This window comes from Centruroides sculpturatus, unplaced genomic scaffold (assembly GCF_000671375.1).
Source record: "Centruroides sculpturatus isolate CEXI.00-Female unplaced genomic scaffold, Cexi_2.0 scaffold111, whole genome shotgun sequence".
In the NCBI taxonomy this organism is placed as follows: Eukaryota; Metazoa; Arthropoda; class Arachnida; order Scorpiones; family Buthidae; genus Centruroides; species Centruroides sculpturatus.
The window spans coordinates 172,493-192,694 of record NW_019384655.1 but is presented as its reverse complement, the minus strand read 5'-3'; the positions used below and the strand labels follow the sequence as shown (position 1 = coordinate 192,694).

The 20,202-nt window shown below is 31.5% G+C and overlaps 1 protein-coding gene across 5 annotated transcripts; it reads right to left on the bottom strand.

Moving 5' to 3' along the window:
- Positions 1–1,236: 1,236 nt before the first annotated feature.
- On the bottom strand, positions 1,237–20,137 carry LOC111626392 (membrane progestin receptor gamma-B-like). Of its 5 annotated transcripts, none has more exons than XM_023369754.1 (3): positions 20,033–20,137; positions 8,594–8,653; positions 1,237–4,565 (listed from the first exon to the last, which is right to left on the bottom strand). In XM_023369754.1, exon 3 carries the CDS (start codon positions 4,538–4,540, stop codon positions 3,539–3,541), a length of 1,002 nt encoding a protein of 333 aa, XP_023225522.1. In that variant the 5' UTR covers positions 4,541–4,565; positions 8,594–8,653; positions 20,033–20,137; the 3' UTR covers positions 1,237–3,538. The 5 variants fall into 5 exon arrangements, with proteins under 5 accessions (XP_023225522.1, XP_023225519.1, XP_023225520.1 ...); XM_023369751.1 differs by lacking the exon at positions 20,033–20,137 and adding an exon at positions 10,505–10,586; XM_023369752.1 differs by lacking the exon at positions 20,033–20,137 and adding an exon at positions 9,091–9,292.
- Between the last annotated feature and the right edge of the window lie 65 nt (positions 20,138–20,202).

Genomic DNA, 20,202 nt, shown 5'->3' with positions numbered 1-20,202 from the left:
ATCAATCGGGGGCAGTGTCACGTAACAAAAACAAGTTCTAGAAGAGGTTCGGAAAGGGTACTGTCTGCAAGTTCCCTTTCGATTGGGCAACAGGTTACCCGAGTACCGTGACCCGTTGCAGGATAATTGATGTAACGAATACGTAAACACAGCCTATCTGAGGTACATTTTGGGTAAACGATGCCTCGAAAAGTTTCCCTAACGTGGGTCGCGAATGAAAAGTAAAGACGCGCTAGTGTTACGTTCCTCGTTAAGGAAAGTGACACGATCTGCGAACCGCTCCAAAACAAACGTAAAATACGGATTCCGAAGGGGTTGGGTTACGCTGTAAGGGTCATAGTTTCGCAAGACGAATCCCTTCAATGACGTCCCTAAACACATATGTCGCGTTATAAACAGATGTATTGATGAGTTGCCAAGTACGTAACGTTACGTAAATAAATTATCAATGCTTGGTATTCAATATGATAACTTGATGGGTAGTGTACGGGTACGTTGCAGAAAAATTCAAAAAAATGACTTTTAAGAGCTGTTGCTCAATAACTCGTGCTTCCTCCCAACAGAAATGTTATTGTAGTAGTTTCGTCACGTGGAACACCTACGTGCGTTTGCATCAGACGCTATTTATACAACACGTGACTAAGTATATGACATGGATTTTCTATGTTATCTTTATTTAAAGGCATAGAATCTTTATCACATATTATGCACCTATTATAAGCAAAACGGTTAAGTGTACATGTGTATTCCTGCATGAAGAGCACGTGTCTCTGAAGAAATCACTATGGATCAAAGTTTCTGATGAGAAAGTAAAGGATTTTCGAGATAAGGCAACTTATAATGTTATCTTAAGTGTTCCGATATATATGAAAATATCTTAACGATAAACGGAAGCTTCAAATTCTGTTTAAATATTTGCTTGCATTAATACAGCAGTACTGTTATGTTTGTGCACTACAGCTGTTCCCGTAGAAGCATCTACTGTAACAGCTTTAACCATCTCCTGGTGTTTTTTCCAGCACCAGGTTTATGCAAATTAAAGCTGTTTCGTAATATGTAACCTAAGCTATAGCTTTAAACCTCTAGTGTAAGGCCCAAAGTCGCTAGGTCCTGTTACTATTATTTGACGGAAGTGGAAAGACCTCGTTAGTTATGCCGTAACACCCAAACAAATTTAAATCTGGCCAATCACTTTGCGTACACAAAACTGAACCGAACATACAAAACGAAGCATTATTGGTCTTCGACAGATAGACTTTTATTTTCTTAACCAATAACATCAAAATACACAATTTGGTCAATTTTGGTTAGTCAAACAAGCTCGCTCAATCACATAGAAAAATAATTTTCCTTCCTTTTACCACACCGTAAGGAAGTGTCAATAGACTTTAAACTCCAGTTGGTTCATAATTACAGATAAAACAGTGGAGGGGTTATACAGCCTTACAAAATATCCTCGGACGAGAACAGAGTTTTCATTTCGTCCAAGCACTTTATAGGAAAACAAAACTAATATTTTTATTAACAACAATATATATACTATAATATAGATAACTACAAACACATCAAGATTTAACAATTTGTATGTTAGATATATGTTTATGTATGCTTTTTCTTTGTATCCATAAAAAATTATTATACACTAAACAATCCTCCACTTGCACACTCTATGTACATCTGTAGAAATCATTTAAATGCATTATATACAATAAAAGGTTTGTATATGTCTCCAAAACAACATTACGCTGATTTTACGTGAGAAAAGATGGCTTACGTGTTAGACAGATACTGCAGATGGCCAATGTTTGGCCAGAGATTACCATATTTTTAAGAATAGAAACCTGCAGTTTGATGGAGAAGCATGCCCGACTAAAAAATATACAAAGGGATGTGCCAAGAATGTAATTTGTGCGAGTGCCAAACCACTAAAATTCAATTTTGCAAAATCTTTGTGGATAAAATTACATTGGTGGAGTTAATCCTTGTATAAAATATACATCCCTGATACTCATTCATCCTCATCGACTGGTCCCAGTCATTTATTAATGAGGGAAGCAGTAGAAAGTGTGGATACTCAATTGGGAAGCAATAAAAATGATGGATACTCAATTAGGAAGCAATAAACACTAAGAATATTCATTAAGAGATTTTATGAATTAAAACTAAGCTGCACTGAGGTAGGTTAAAAGTATTCCTTTCGGGGATTTCAGGTTTAAGTTATGCATACTAACCGGGGCTTAACGTCAACGGTTACAAGTTCTTTATAAAAGTAAAAACATGTAAACGTTATCAAAATTTAACTAAAGGTTATGGTGGTAGCCTAATGTGTATACTATGTTGTAATGTTATGCTACAGGTACGCTATTTTGCAGTTTTGTGATTGTTTTTCTCTAGATGGAAACAGACAAACTGTTTCCATATAGAAAAAAACATGTAGTTAATGAGAGTCAGTTAACTCAACAGTATAATGTCTCAACGAGACTACAACAATGCCAGCAGCTGCAACTGAACAAAATATCAACAGAAGACAATTTTATACTTCCATAATGAACCAATGATGATGATAAATCAATAGCAGCTGTGATAAGAGAATATCATAAAGATATCTAATGATAGCTCATCTGTAGAAGCTAAAAATTCAGTTGTCAAGAGATAATTCTATTGTATAGAAAACTTTCATGAATAAAAGCATGTTTTAATTGTTTTAAAACAATAAATCTGACTAGAAAGTTTATTACTATTGTGGTTTATAAGAATTACCACTTCACCAAACTAGGAAGTTTAATTGGAATATATATAGATTACGGTGAGACTTGGGCAAACAAGAATTAACAGATTCTTAAATCTAGAATTATGTAAAAAAATATTAACATGATTTCATTGTAAACATAACTTAAAAACAATTTTATATATATGTATATATATATTTCATAGAGTATGATTAAACTATATTTTTCTAATTAATTTTCTTAGTGTTCTTTGGAGTGGTTAACAATGTAAATGATGGATGAACACGCTCAAAAATCAACAACCAATTAGAACAATTTGTTATTTTAAATCTCGGCAATGCTAAATTTGTGACTTTGCATTATGCAAGAGCATAGCAAACCAAGATTCAAATGTGTGATTGCGCAAAAATTTAAAAATAAAAATTTGCTTTGTGCAAATTTTTAATTTTTTTTAATCACTTTACTGTAATTCTGGACAACTTTTGATTATGTCGTTTAACAAAATATTGCTCTTAGTTAGACATTTTTGTTAATTTAGCAAACTTCTGTAAAGTGGAAGTTTATTTTTACAATTTAAAATTTTGGCAATTTGATTTTGTACCAAATTTTGATTTGGTAGGAATGACGACATTTCAAAAATTCCTTTTGATCCGAAAGATTATCAAGTTTCATTGAAAATTCGTAATGTAAAATTTGCAAAAATGCCTATTGACAAATAAAAGTACAAAATAGATATTGTTATTATGATTAGTAGTTGCTTTGATTAAAAATATAATGAATTGGAAATAAAAAGAATTAAATTTGCATTTTTACTGCCTCTTCTTTTTTGCATTCTTTTCCTCTCTCCAGGCATAGATACTGAAAACACAAATAATGAAAATAATGGAAAGGAAGAGGAAAAGGAATTTGTAAACCGGCCATTCAGCAGAGATCATTTGATCATTGTTTTCAAGCTTGTTGCGTCTCACAGTCATGTCATAAAGGGCACCGTTCATCTGTTCATTTGTTGCCAAGATCCCTGCGATGTGCAGAAGTTGGTGGCTGTGACCGATTATGTCAAATTTACCTGGTGCCAGACGTTCTGGAAGATGAGAGGCATAAAAAAATGCTATCATGAAGGAAAATAAAAACTGCCAGACATAATGCATAGTGGAAGGTGAATCTGGATTAGAATCATACAAAATTCTATAAACCAGGGGTATGCTATCCCAAATCCAAGGAAGGATAAAGGCACCAAGGCGAAACACTTTAATCCAGAAGAGGTTTTTAATGAAACGTGACCAACAAGCTAGAGTTATACATAGAATTGCACTGGCAAAACAAACATTGAGAAAATGATCAGAGAGCCAAGTATTTAAAAGGTCTTCTGGGAATACATAAGCTCTGTACAAAAGACCAGCACCAAAAGAATAGAAACTGAGAGCGCCATAATCAAAAAAGAACCAAATATGTCTAGCCATATTAGATATACTGTAAAATGTATGTGCCATAGCACTTATCAGAGGATAAGTGCAGACTGTTATCATATAAGAAACGAAACTCCAAGTGTAGGGGTGTGATGTGACGTCCAATGTATCGCATATAGCAGCCAATTTCCAACAGAAGTAAAGCGTCGGAAGAAAGTGTGTCCATATATTCAGAGTTTCATTTGTCGCCACTATAATGCTTGTCAGACACTGTTTTATGGTACATTTGGGTGGACGATAACCTTTCAGTATGGCCACTTCTCTCATGTCAGGCGGTAACTGGTCTTCATTTAGTAGCTGTAAATGTCTGGAATTCAGAAGCCGATTTAAACTTGTCATAGCCATGTTGTTCAATTTAGTGGGCCTCCAACTGGTAAAAAAGACATTAATGAAACATTAAAAAAAATGGCTAAAGCCTTAATTAAATATTAAAATTCCATGCTATCAAAATTGATATTGCTTAATAATGAAAAAGTAGCTTTCTGCTCCATTAAACAATTAAGCTGTTCAGTTCAGTTAACCATGTATACAAGGTTTATTTAAAAAAAACATAGTAGTAAAGTTTGTTTAACAGTAACAATTCCCAATAACTATTTTAGCACATGTTACTAAACAGTCTTGTTATATAACCCATTGCTTCATTCACAAAATAATTTTCTAAATTTTGAAAGTTCAGGGTGAATGGCATTCATGAAGACAGATGAAGGAAATCTATTGTGCGTGACGTTCTTGGGAATCAGGCCAAAATTGTATAACCACATTACACAAAACTGAGATACTTACAAAATTGAAGTTGCGCAAAATCGAGTTAGCAAGCATTTTGCTTGTTAAATAGTTTAAATCCACAAGATTAAGATATACTTACTTTTTAAAATGAATAAATCCATTTATCCGAGTAACAGTAATCATATTCAAAACAGATAACGTCTTGTCCGTTCACATTAAACTCGTAACAAACACAGAAATGACTCCAAGAATGAGTTCAATATTACAATTTTATATGCATTTGTGTGGGTTGGAAGAAGCTAATTTTAAAAATTACTAACAAAATAGAAGTCATTCGAGTCAAAAGGCTAATTTATAATTCATTGTCATACAACTAAACTATATAAATTACTGTAAAATCTGTTACGTAAGTTGGGATTAGGTATTACAAAAATAAATTATCTTGTGTAATTTTATTACATAATCTAATAAACTGTTTAAAACAATTAATTTTAAAATATATATTAAAAATACACCATTGAAAGTTGGGAAGCATTTTTTTCATGACTATAGCTTTGCATCATTATTATATATGTATATCTGAGTCAACTGTAGATAAGAATGAAGGTCATCAACTACATATTTTCTAGCCACACAATTATGAATACCTTTACATGTTTTCTAGTTTATGTACATATTTATTTACTAAAAATGGAATATTGTATTTGGTTTTAATTTTAAATTTGATACACAATTACAAAACAAATTATCAATATACTTATCAAACTTACTGATGCTTACTATAAATATTAATTAAAGCTTTAGATAAGTGTTTGATAATGATTATGAAGCTATAATGAGAGGAATATTATATGATTCATTATCATATTCAAAGCTTTAAAAACAAAATCGTATTCAAAAATCGAGAAATTTTGAGAGAAAATGTATAACAAATTATATAACTGTAGAATATAACATAAATTATATTGAAGAGTATTAATTTTACTGTTATAACGCTTTATATTATGTAGAGCTATCATCCACGTGATGTAATTTTTATATATATATATATGTATATAAGGTAATTTTAGACAGATCAAAAATAATTTTGATTAAAATATTCTTAACTGAGTTCTAAGCAAGAAATTAATGACCCTTCAGTATTTTAAAATACGGCTACGGCTACAGTTATAAAATATATAAAAGGACAAATAATTAAAATAACAGTCGAGATTTTTAGTAATTACTCTTGTAAATAATAATTTCAATTAAATATGAACACTAGTATATTCAGCTGTGTTTATACAGAGAAAAATATCTGAGAAAGGTGGCAATTACGTACAGGAAATCAATTTCTACTTCTACAATTGCAGTCGAGGATATGTTCTCTTGCTAGTTTTCCTTTCTACAATAGGAACGATTAGATACAATTAAAGGCAGTTGACGTAGCAAACTTGATTACAACTACAGATTTTAATATCACAGCCTGTTGATATGAGAACACACAGAAGAAAATTCTGTTGAATTTCTATTATATAAGTATAAATAACTGGTCAAGCTCTAATTTAAAATATATAATAGCCATTATTTTACCATACTCAATAAGCTTTGCTAATTTAATAGTCACGAGGTAACAATCTCATTACTGGGATAAATGAAATATTAAAATGTATTTACATTCATTAGCCATCTGCAAGAGTTGAATTTTCCTAGAACTATTAAAATATATTTAAAGATAGATTTAATATTTGATAATTTATAAAATAAACTACTAATTTAGAAAATCTGTTTAATAATTTGAAATCTCCTGGTTTGTACATTTAATAAATCGTTTTACTAAGAGAAAAAAAATTAAAATTTCTTTTAAGCTAATTTAAGGTACAAACTAATCTTACATACTCTAATTATTCAGTAGAAAACAATTCATTCTTGGACAAATCCATATAATACATAGTTTTGTAGCATATTTTGCTATTTATTATTAAATATCCACTGTTTATAATTGTTAGATTTGTTGTTTTTTTAATAAAATGCTATTTATAAATATTTTATTGATACTATGCTAATATTTTCAGTAATATAATTTATAAAGGATGGTCCAAAAACCAGTTAACTACATTTTCTACACTCCTGATGTCATATAAATTTTAAAATTAATAATTTTAAAGTAAATAAAATTAATATTTGAACTTAAATTCTACTTAGCTTAGATAGATATATAAATACGATCAGAAACATACAACGCCATCCGAACAATCAGACAAATGAAAATACTAAAATATTATAGTCCAACCAAGGTTAAAATGTTTTAGAAATTTTCTCTCTTTATCTAATTCTTTATTCAAATTAGAATAGTGTTGTGATCTGATTACAAGGCAAAATGTCTCAAAAAAAAAGATTTAATAATGATTAAATTCAACACTTAAAATTAAATCTTATTGTATATAAATCAGCATCAAGTTGCTTGACCTTCCCGGCAACATTTATATTTTTGGTGGCACCAACTATTATGATAGTTAAAAACATAAAGTGTTTTAAATAAATTATTATAAAATGGCAAGAAGCTTAATTTTGAGGGTAGGGATGAGTTTTATAGAAAATTGTAAATGCTAGTACAAAGTAAAATGGTTTAACCAGTAGGGTCTTGTTAAATACAAGACCCTACTGGAAATACTGGTACACACTACCCCCATTATCTCCCCACTCTTTCAACCTTTAACCACCAAAATTTGATAGCATCAATCCCTCTAATAAACAAATCTCTCTGCAAAATTTCAAAATTTTTGACGAAATGCACAGGAATTATTAAGCTTCAAAGAGGGTGAACAAAATCGTGCCACATACATACACTAACATCCACATATACAGAAATTGCCCCCAAATTTTTTTGCATTTTGATGTTTCAAAGTGTCCCGAGTCCAAAAAATCTTTGGAGAGGGGGTCATTTTTTGATCGATCACCATACTTTCCCTCTATTACATATAACAGCCGGGAAAGTAAAAGTTAATAGACGAAAATATTACATAAAATATGCACACATTATTGTAGATTATGCAGATTATGTTAAAAATTATTCCATTTAAAGAATATAATCTATACATTATTTAAATTAAGGAATAATTACAATCATGTCTCATTAACTAAGCATAAAATCTAGGAAATTTTTATTTTAATCCATTATGTATACTTATTAACTGGTATATTTCTGGACCATCTCAGTGAACGACTACATTTATAATTAATATAATGAATATAGAATGGCCCAAAAATCAGTTAACTGCATTTAATGTTGTAGATGCACTTCTAAATTCAGTTTACGACAGGTGTTCAAACTAAACACAAAAACACGATAAAGCATAGAAGTAAAAATGTATTCTGTAATTAATTTAGTTAATTAAATGTAATTTTTTCTTTATCACAGTTAAATTTTTTATGCCAGCCTGCATATTTTTTTAGATATTAAATTAAAAACATAAGAGTGTATAAATTTGTTTAGATTATACAAAGATCTTTACAGAGGTTATAAACCAAACGCAAATAGAGATAACGCAAGCTTTTATGTTGAAACCCTTTCCCGTCTATTCTTTCTCAATTATTTAACACGTTTACCCATTAGAATTTCCTAAAATTCATGTAATAATCTAAATAAACTTTAACAAATAAGCACAATTAATTTTTCAAAAAATAATTTACCTATATTATAGAAGTGCAATATAAAAAGTAAAGTTTCTTTCTGAATCATCAGACTCTTTTCTGAAAAAATAAAACATAAATAAATGGTTAGAATCGAATAAATATAGAGAGATTAGATAAAAACAAAATTATCTTATTGGATAATTCAACACATGATCCGCGTTTTATCAGCCAGATAGCCTTTCGCACTTTTTCTATTTTTAAACCGCGAAGAAATTACCTTTCGATCCTTGCTGGATTACTCAGTTTACATAACCACTTTTAAAACGATCAGACCATCAAATCAAAAATAGAATCGACTAGTCAATAAATATCATAAGTTACATATCAGGAACCTGTCAAGAAGATTTATCCCACTTAAGATACCGGAAGGAGATAAATCATGCATTATTGGAGAAATATTTATATAGATCTATTGACGTACAATATCATCTTTAAATAAAAATATACTAATCACTTTAATACAAAAGTAATCATAACTTTTGAAAGTTTTTTACTTTGACTTACTGCCGGAAGATAGGGAGGAAAGAACAACGCCGTTATTCTCCTTGCATAATTACTGGCGTGACGACTTTGTCGAGAAAGATAAAACCAAGAGGAAAAAACTAAAAATTCTTTTCTTCTTCTGTATTTTTAAAAATATATATTTCCGTTTGACATTCCACGACGAAACATTATCCTCTCGTAATGTTTTTAAAATGAGAAAACGACATTTAATGTCGTAACTGTAAAGTTAAGCAAGATTTACTTAAAATTTATGCCTAATCATCCCTATTTTACTTGTTGCAAGTAAGAATTATTAAAAAAAAAAAAAAAAAAAGAGTGACGTTAAATGCCTCGAGCGGTAGTCCAGAAAAACAAAACATTAACGACTAAAAAATTTTTATAATAAAATTGTTATATACAAAATAAAATAGTTCCAGAATTATTTGGAAATATTTAAATAAAAAATAGATCTAGGACTGGGCTAATACCGAAACTTTTGTGGGAAGTTTTGGCCGGCGTGCACAAAAGCCAGCAGGGTCGGTAGATCGTACCGGACCAAAGATCGACCGAATCTTTTTGCATCATTTACTTTTGTAACAAATGAAACGTATAGAATGTTTTAACGATTTTATTTTTTATTAGTAAACACATTAATTTGCGGGGGAGAAACCACTACAGACTACTTGTCACGGGGAAAAATCCCCAACTCACCGTCTCAACAGCAAGGAACAGTGCACATCACATGATACAGGATCACGCAATTCTGGGCTACCAAGTTTTCTCCAGTTGTGGGGGAAAATCCCCAACTTACCCTCTCAATGGCAAAGAATGGCGCACATAACATAATACAGGATCACCCAATCCTGGGTACAAATAGGTTCTCGTTGGCCAAGTTTGGAATGCTTTTTTAAATAGTAATACATAAGAGAATGAATTAAAAAATTCTGCTTAATAAACAAAAAACCTGGCTTGTTTAAGAAAGTAATAGGAAGGGAAAGAGTGAAATCATATACCAGTCGACCCCCCTATAACACAGTTGGAATTCATATAAAACGGAATAATCAACAGTGTTATAGGGGGTCGACTGGTACTGTGAATTTAAAGGGTTCTAAATTCATATTTACGAAGAAATTTAGATTTAAAACGTTTCTAATTTGTAAAAACGTCATTTAAAGCGCCGAATAACGTAGAAACAGACGAATAATTAACAATTTAACGCCTACGGGGGTTACTACATGCCGAGGAAATGTGCAAAGTCTCATTCATAAAATCGTTTGGCATTCGGTGCGCGTGACCTTGAACACGAAATAACTCCATAAACCATTAAAATTAAGTAATTTCTTACGTTTAAAGTATTAAATACGTGTTTTAGATTAAAAAATAAACCGCCAACGTTCCGAATATAAATTACTTTTATAAGCTCACCTGACATCTACAACTGGCAGACGACTTTTTACTCGGTAAACATAACGCTATCCACATTTTTGTTTAATAGCGCCCCCTTTCGAGCTTAATCAAACGTCGTTGATCCGAATCACGAATCAATTTTTTTTTTTTTTGTTTTTTTGTTATTGCCAATTATGACGAATTTCGGATCGTGTTTCACGTCGGGGGTGTAATATATCTCCGTGCCAGTTATTAATTAATATTTATAAACCCCTTCCGTGTTATGAAAGAATTAATAGAGATGCACGATTATAGAGAGTTGTTAGTAGTCGGTAGAGGATGCTGCCTTAATTTCTTTTTGCTTTTTTTTTTTTTTATCATTCGGGCGACTTGTTTCCCTCGTTTTAAAGTTTAATTAAATATAAAATTCTGGTTTGAAGAATTAAATAAGTATGATGATTTGTTAATTCACCGATCAAGCCGATTGGTTTATGTGACGGAAACGCCCGGAAACCGATCAAAGTTTCTCCGTTTAAGCATTTTAAATGCAATATCGTGGTTACATTTACATAAAAATAATTATAGAGAGTGATGTTGTTGTTATGATTCGAGTTCGGATACGTGATTTATATAGAAACGCTCCTAAAATAAATAAAAACCGTTTTAGAAACTATCGGCGCGGTAACTCGGAAGTTTGCTCAATCGATTAAGATAATGATAAGATAGTTTTATCACTGTTTATCATAACATTGACTCTTTTATATCAAATACATAAGTGATCGAGCGATATAATTCAGTGGCAATTTATTCTAAGTGAAGATAAATCGCGTGGTTCTAAATTCGAACATTCGGTCCGATCATTGCCCGAAAACAAAAAAGTTTCGCCATAAAAAATAGTTTAATTCAATCTTTATTATTGTTTATTCAATTGTGTAGGAAATCAAACAGAAACTTCTCTATCAGCAACAGGTTTTTCCTTTTATTTTTTTCTTCTATATTTATATAATCAAGGTCATAAAATGATTTGATATTCTTGTATCTTCGTGCCGAGTTTCTCAATCGATAACATACGAAGCTAGAAGAAACCTTGAAAAAGGAAGACATAAAATTGTTTTATTTTAAATATAATTAGTGTTTACTTCGTCACGGTGCTATATAATTAAGTATTTAAAAATTATTTTCATTAAATAATGCCCGAAAATGGAATTCAATTGCGTAATGTCAGCTCGAAAACTAAGAGTTAACCTGATTTGAATATTAATTAGTGACGTTATAAAACGTCATTACTGTACTTATATGAGTTTATTTTTTAGGTTTTTTTAAAAAATAAATTTATTTCATAATAAAATATTTTATATAGTGATGCTTTTCTACCTTAAAAATTGTGTGTGTATTAATTTTAAAAAAATACAATCTTACTAAAAATTAATTACATATAGACATCATTAATTTTTTCTTATTACGCCATCTGTTGTTATAAAAATAAAATAACCGGACAGCTTTGATAGGAATTAATATTAAATTATCGAAATTTTATTTCTTTTCGCATTGTAGGCAATTAGAGGATATTTTAAATTATAGTATAGTGAGTTCGGCCAGGTTCACACTGGGGCCTGGCTTGGGCTCATTATATCCGACGCGTACCGTCCTTCAAAGCAGCCATCTTAGCTAAAGAGATCGCCGGAAAACATATACGCAAATAGAAATTATATTAAGGGATTTAATTGTGTAATATACAGCTCTTTGTTGGCTTGGTTCGATGCAAAATCTACTTATGGGTTTAACATACGGTAGAGCGTCGTTTATCCGAAGATCAGTTATCCGAAACATCGGTTATCCGAAAGAATTCCAGTCGACAAATTTCAATTTTCGCCAGTGCTGTGGCCCTGTAATCTTTGGCTATGTCTTCGGCTACTCAAATATTTTACGTTTTTGATACTAAATTAACTTCTGAAGTATAATTTTTTATTGTTTTTATATTTTTCAATATATTTATTTTGTTTGTACAAAACAAAAAAATAATTTTTAACAATACAATAGTCTTCGTTAGGCTTAACATCGACGAAAATTCAACGCGAAGTGACACGCAACGGAGGAAAATATCAACACGGGATAAATTAATATATTTTTTCGTACATAATTGGTTATCCGAAAAATAAGTTATCCGAACAACCCCAGTCTCCAATTGATTCGGATAAACGACGCTCTACTGTATTAAAATTATTTTTAAATGATTTTAAAAAAAGCATAAAATACCATTGTTTGAATACGTAATGGATAACTTACACTAACACTAAAAATTAAATATCGATAATGGGAAAACTTTAGTAACCAAAGATCAAGCTATTCACATTACTTTTATTACGTGAATGCTTATTGGTTAATAAAACCAATCGTGTAACTTTTATGTAAGAACCTGCGATAGAGTGGTTAAGTCCTTTGGGTTTGGGCATTGTGCGGGGCCAAGATAACGCGTTTGTATGTACTAAATTTTATAATAATAAATTATTGGGCCGAATGGCCGAGCTGTTAAGATGCCAGCCTATCTCTCTAAGGGAACCGGAACCTAATCTGGACATATCGAAAAATCACAGGAATTTTACGGTGTCTTCCATCACCCGGCTGTCTTCTTGTGAGCCTCGCTGAATCCATAATAGGTTTGCTAAAAAAAAAGCCCTTCTAATGCCCACAAAATGGAGAAAGTTTTAAAATCCTCTGATAATACTTTGTGCCAAATGATAAGACTGAATACATATTCAAATTCATTTCTTTTTCGTACTATGAACGAAATCTCACTTTTTACTTTACAAGTAAAATGCGTTGGTAATTTCGAAACAGAAACTTGAAAGTGAACAGCTCTTACACTATCAAAACGGTGTTTTCATATAGTTTGACAATAATACGATTTAGAATCCTAATAAACAAATCTCCCTGCAAAATTTCCGACAAAAAGCACGGGAGGTTTTAAGCTTTCAAAGAGATGAACAAAATTGAAGCTTATTCGTTTGTGAGGAAATAATTTGTAAAATATATGAAAATAAATGTGAATAAATAAAAGTCTTATTTAACGGCGTAAAACAATTAAATCTACAGAGGCTTGTTTTCGCTAAACAAGAAATGACGCAACGATATTTAATTTCTTGTTTTATAAGCTTCAAACGTGAGATATAATAACAGTAATAACAATGCTAATAATGCGATGAGATAATAAAATAATAACGTTACACATAAAAAGATACACAAAAGCGAAGTAAAATTTCGAGGGTTCGAACCAAAAATCAAGAATATACTACATAGACTGTGACCATGGTTACAGCGCTCTTGTTGGCAACATCTCGTAGTATCACTTTTACATAACGAGTTGGAATATTTCAACTCGTTACCTTTGCTTAACACAAATGCCATGCCCCTTGACTAAAAGGAAAATGGCGATTCCGGTTCCCGGTATAATAGGCTGATGACTTAACCGCTCGGTCATCCGGCCGTCACTTCGAATTATTTGTAATGTTAATTAATTAATCATGGGCAATCATTTATTGTGATATCGTCACAATGCGGGCTGCGATTTTCAATCATATTTTTAATATATTTAATTAAAAATATATGCTGTTCATCTCAAATTAGTAGTGGCTTGCCCCTGTACATCATACTTTTCCTTTAACAATACAGTCGTGCCGGTCATCTATTAACTACTTTCAGGGGAAGTTTTGAATTGAAATAATGTGACTTTCGGTTTGCATCGAAAGATTTTAGTTAATCGGGGCCTTCTGGCATTAAGGTTACGATGACTTTTCTCGTCTTTCATCTTTCTAGCTCCGTTCTCAAGATTAAGGAAAGGCAGACGGACGGACGACAGAGGAAATTTATTGGTCTACAATTTTTTTAAATTGCAGCCGAATAAGAAGGTCGGGTGGCCGAGAAGGTTAAGGCTTCAGCCTACCACTAAGAGAGACCTGAAACTAAATTCGGACGAACAACTCAACTTTTTCTTGTGCGGGCTATTCATGACATGTCGGGTTCGCCCTCCCACCCGATCGTTTGTTTGTTTGTTTATTTTGTTAATTTATGGCCACGAAACACGTAGGCGATCTGTCTAGGGGGATGATGCCATCCGGGTGGTCTTTTTAAGGGTAACTGGCCTCTCTTTTCAGGCGTTACAAACGTGGAGAAAACCTGGAAAACTCCACGCGGCTAGCCCGTCCTAGGGAGGCGCGAAACCACGACCGAACTACCAGTCTTCAGGAAACGGAACCGCTTACTCATTGGTGGGCCTCCCACCCGATCGTCCGGATTATGAGTTCGACCGAATTCATATTGGGCACAGTAAAAAGGATTGTAAGCTCTCACAGAAAGAAAAAAGACAAAAATGAAAATACAGTATGTGAATTATCTACTGTACACGTATATACAATTATGTTCGCTGTAAATAGTTATTTTTAATTCATATATTAGAAGAGTTTGTAAGAAACAAAACCACTCTAAAAATTCAGATTAATTCCTTATAAAATACCATAAATAAAAAATTTGAAAAGAAAATTTACAAAATATAAAATATTTTTAACTAATAATTTCGTATTAAAAAAAAAATGCACGTCGATCATAACAATTCTATCAAAACCGAATTACGTTCAATTAGAGTAGAATGCGAGCTGAAACCAGCAGAGGGCCGGACAGTTTTACCCAGGAAGCATTGCGTGCGCGACCGGAGCCACGTCATAGAAACCGCATGAAGTAATTAATGGAAACAAGCCAAGATCTATGATATTAAAATGGTCGATTTAGCCGGAGATAATCCCGAAGGACCCATACAACACGGCTTTAACAATTGGGTATTCATATTTCCAGCTGTTGTTGTTGTAGGATTGATAAGTAAGTAAGGAAAACGTCTTTTAAATGTGCAATCTTGTTCCATGCTGGGTCCAGCTTGCACATTCTTCCATATTTTAATGTTTATCATGTCTTAATTTGGTTTTAATGACCATAAATCTTAATTTATAGCTTTAAATTACCCTTTGGTATCTGGCATTTGCAGTTCTGTAGTAACATGTGTTTGCCATGCAGCTGTATTTCATTGATTTACTCTAAATGTGCTTAATGAATGAATCATTTCACAGTTTACACATTCAATTTACACATTCTTTCATGGATAATAATGTAACTTGCACAGGTTGTTTATTATGCTACTTCCTGTTGAGATTTCAATTAAAATAGTTTGTTTATGAGGTACACAAATGTAAAAATATACTTGTCTATAGCCTTATCTACACTCTGATAAGGCTAGAGACATGTATATTGTGCAAGAAGCATGCTAAACAATGTATAATTGTGTAAATTTTGCACCCATTTTCTGGCGTTGCATGAGGTCGCACAGTTTATTCACACCTAGGGATCAACGATCACACGTATGCTCGTGTATGCTGATAGACAGACAAAATTGGGTGTTTGAAACTAGTAAGCTGTAAATGCTAAATATCTAATATCATCTGTAATATAATTCTTCTATTTGTCTCTCATTAAAATTTGCTATTACGTCTCGGATTTATTAAAGCTGTCGGTAATGATGCCGACGGTTCTTTACGGAAGATAAATCAAACCGAAGCGATGAAGGATAGGAAATTAGACAGAGTAAATTTTATAATGCAACTTACTGGTTTGTTGGAAATTTCATCGTAAAGTGTAAATACACATGCTTTATTATCTTGACAGTGCTTGCTTTCAATCTCAATTCTTTATATGTGTATCTTGTAATATATAAGTTTAAATATTTATATAAATATAAAAATGTGTTACTTTTATAATATTTGACATAATCATTGATAAAATAAACTGGTTTAATTTATTCTTATAATAATAATTTAGTAATATTTATATAAAAAGTTATTAGATCTATATCCTGCCATATAGTTTATAATTGTTATGTAAAATACCCATATACTTTAGGTAATCTGTCAGTGCATTGTTATGGAAAATTTAGAATGTGTGTATATTATAGTCTGCTTGTTTGTCATACATAAATGCTATTTTTTTTTTATTAGTAATGTACAGTACATTTGGTATGCTGTGGGATGTTGATGCAGTTTTTTCATGCCAGGTGTGCCATATATTTTATAAGATAAAGTAATTTTAAATTGTTAGTACTGTTTCTTTGGATAATTATTGTCTTGTAGCGTGAGGTTGCTGATGCCGAACTTGCCTACAGAGATCAATAAGATTTAGTGTATGCTTTCTGCTGCTAACCCTCTCTTATTATCCTAGTTGGCAGAACCACTGAGCCTCTGGATGAGGATAAACAGCAGAATACTGTATGTACAGTACCTTAATGGTATGGCACAGAATACTGGATACACTATGCAGTATTCCGAGCTGTCTCTAACCAAAATTGAGTGCATTAAATGAAAAAAGTGGTCGAGGATTATCGTAAGTTATAGTTAATTATTACAAAAGATTATATTTAATACATTACAAATGTGCGTAATGGCAATTCTTTGCCTTTAAACAATATTTGACCCTTTCATTAATCACTAATGAGAATAAGTAAATATTACAATGATGATAATCATTATATTATTATTGACTACACCTTTATTTAAAATATGATATAAATGCTTAAAATAACCTATTTTACTTGAAATATGTCCTCCTCAATTTTCAGATACACCCTTTGCATACTAATATGTACCATTTAAAAGAAAACTGATCCAATATGACCTAATTTTTATTATTCAATATTTTAATTCTTTTAAATTATCGTAGCAAATTTTCCGTAGAAACGATATGGACCAAACCCTTTCTGAAGCAAGATAGGGTTTGGTCTGTTATTCAAAAGGTATATGGCCAATTTGGTTAATTTGATGAATGCGTTATCAGTTATACAGCTTAAAATTGAATAGAAATAAGTTTTTTCGATAATAATTTCTCTAAAAAGTAAAGCATGTAAACATATTTGTGAGGATTTTGGTTCATTTTTCAGCATCTGCAGATAATATAAAGCATACAATCTTATAATTAAGAGAGAGATTTTATCTTTAATGCATTATACACTCAATTATTTTAGGAAAGTATTACATTTATCAATTAGATGCATGTTTAATGTGATTTTTTTATTGTTTTTATCCTCTTAAAGCTAGCACATGTAGTAATATAATGATTGTCTGATGGGTTTAAAAAAATATTAAAGTGATTATTAATGTATAAATTACTTTAATTGCATGTTTTCAAGATTTATTCAATTAAAATGCTATTTTTGAAATGCGGTAAAAACTACTTTGTGTCGACATTAATATTCGAAATCACTTTACTTAATGGATAAGCGGCATTGTAAATTCGGTATCAACAATAATCGTTTCCAGCAAGAATCTAATTATTTATTATTTATAGTAATTTTAAACTTTACACATTAAAATTTTATCATTTTTCTAACTTCACAAAGGTTTTACAGAAACTAATTACCTTCCAATTCTATAAAACTACACAGAATAAGGATTGCAAGAGTAAAAAAATGCATACAGTTTAATATGTAGTAATAATTTATAGTTTCTTTCTTCACATAATTAATGATTAATAATTAGTTTTCTAAATTGCACGCTTTGCAAATAATTTATCACTTCCGAAAACTGCTTTTGGAAGAGTTGCAATACTAATTCTGCTTTTGTAATCAATATTAAATTGCCGCACCGAAATTTCTGGCAAATAAAAATTATACCGGGAGCTTGCTCCGGGAGGATGCGATTGAAATAATAATTGTGACCTTCCACTCTAAAAATGAATTATTTAAATTATGTTCCGATTAAGTCGATTGCCGTATCTACCCCTCCGAAGAGACAAAACACATTTGATAATACATTTGGTTCTTATTTAGTATGGCGTGTCTGTAATCTTCCATCTGTTTGACACAAAGGAGGTCACAGTTTTCCAGTCTTCTTATTTGTTTTACCGACAGGTGCGCAGATTTAAATTGCATTTTGCCGTGGCCTTGGACGGTAGAAATGTTGGAGATTTAAGGAAAATTTTGTGAGGAAGGAAGAGAGAGAAAATACAGCTGATCAATGTTTGTATATAAAAATGTTTTATTTTAAATTTTTCAGAAAAAAGAATCTAAAAAAATAGAATTATATTGAGTGCTTCCAGATTCAAATTCAGATCCATTAAATCCAGATGTTAGCTTTTTCTCAATAATTTTTAAAATGTGTTATTTATATAAAACCCTATAAATATGGTGAGAAAATATTACACAAGATAAAGAGCCTACCAGCTGCTTTGTTAGTTGATTAAATTTCAGTAACAACATTCTAAAATAACAATATTATTATATTTTTACAGGTTTTTTTGGATATAAGCTGGTGTACAGTCTGCGGGAGAAGAGCAGGAAGCGAGACGAAAAGAAGAAATTAAAGCAGCAGAAGAAAGAAGGAAGAAAGAAGCAAAAGTAATGTCGGAAGCGAAGGACGCGAGGCACCGAAAGGGAGCGACGAAGGCAAAGGGTTGAAAGAAAAACAAATAACGTTTAATCATTCAGAATTATTATTCCATTAATGGCAAATAATTGGCAAAAAAAAAAGCACATAAAAAAAATATATCATAAAACATTCTTGGTGTGTAAAATTTTAAATCAAAATTCCTGTAAATTCTTTTAAAGCTAACATTCCATGTTTTGTGAAAAGTGCAGATATGTTTGTCAATGCATTTAAAAAAAAAAAAAAATGTCTTGAAGTCATTCCAAACTGCCAGAGATTGTGAAGAAAGAGTTGAATGTTTATTTATTAAATATATCTTTTCATAAAATGAGATTTCATTGTTTTCTTCTTTAATTAACCATGCTGCAAGTACATGTTATATAACATTTTTGAATTTATATGGGCGTGATCTCATTAATAAGAGGCCCAATTGGGTTAAAGCAGGATGCAGAGTCGGGCAAATTGACAGAAAACGGTTAAGCTCGGTTTATACTGACGACTAAACTGCACTTCAAGTGTCCTGAGTAAAAAAAAAAACACAAGTTAATTGCAAGATCCGTCAACAGATGGCAGCAAAGTATAAAAAGGGGTATATGACCTCGCGCGAGGACATTTTCGTTTTGTATGGGTGTAACGAATAGGCTGAGAGTGCCTTTAACGGAGTAAAAAAAATCAGATTCCGCTGTTCAACGCATCATTAATTGTTCGGATTTTACATCGATGAAAAATTAAAGGTCATTAACATGCCAAAAATATCTTTAAATGGCTCCGTAAATGAGTGCAAAAGGACATTTTCATGGTTATAAATTTGCAAATGCGCCCTTTATGATTTCTGATTCGTAAGGGCATAACCACAGTGTTAGCACATTTGTATGCTTGTTTACACCTATTTCCATTTCTCCCCATGAAATACAATACGTAGGACTATATTTCATATGTATTGCACATGATTCATATTGAATATGTATAACATTTCTTCCACGGAATGATATTGAAATGTTTTAACAAGGAACCGTAGACAAAATACATGGTTTTTCATTGCTAAATGAACCCTTCTATTGAACCTTTCCCTTGATTTACCAATAGACCCATTGAAAAAAAAAATGGTACTCACGTATTGCTTGGGAAATGCACATTCATTCTATTGATTCTTAATTTTCTATCACTTGTATTCACAGTGCTCAAAGGGTTTTTTAATGAAGCTTTTGTCAACAGATGCCATCAATAGAATAATTTTTTTTCCAGGTAATTAAACAGCACTTTACCTAGAAGGCCTCTTGTTCG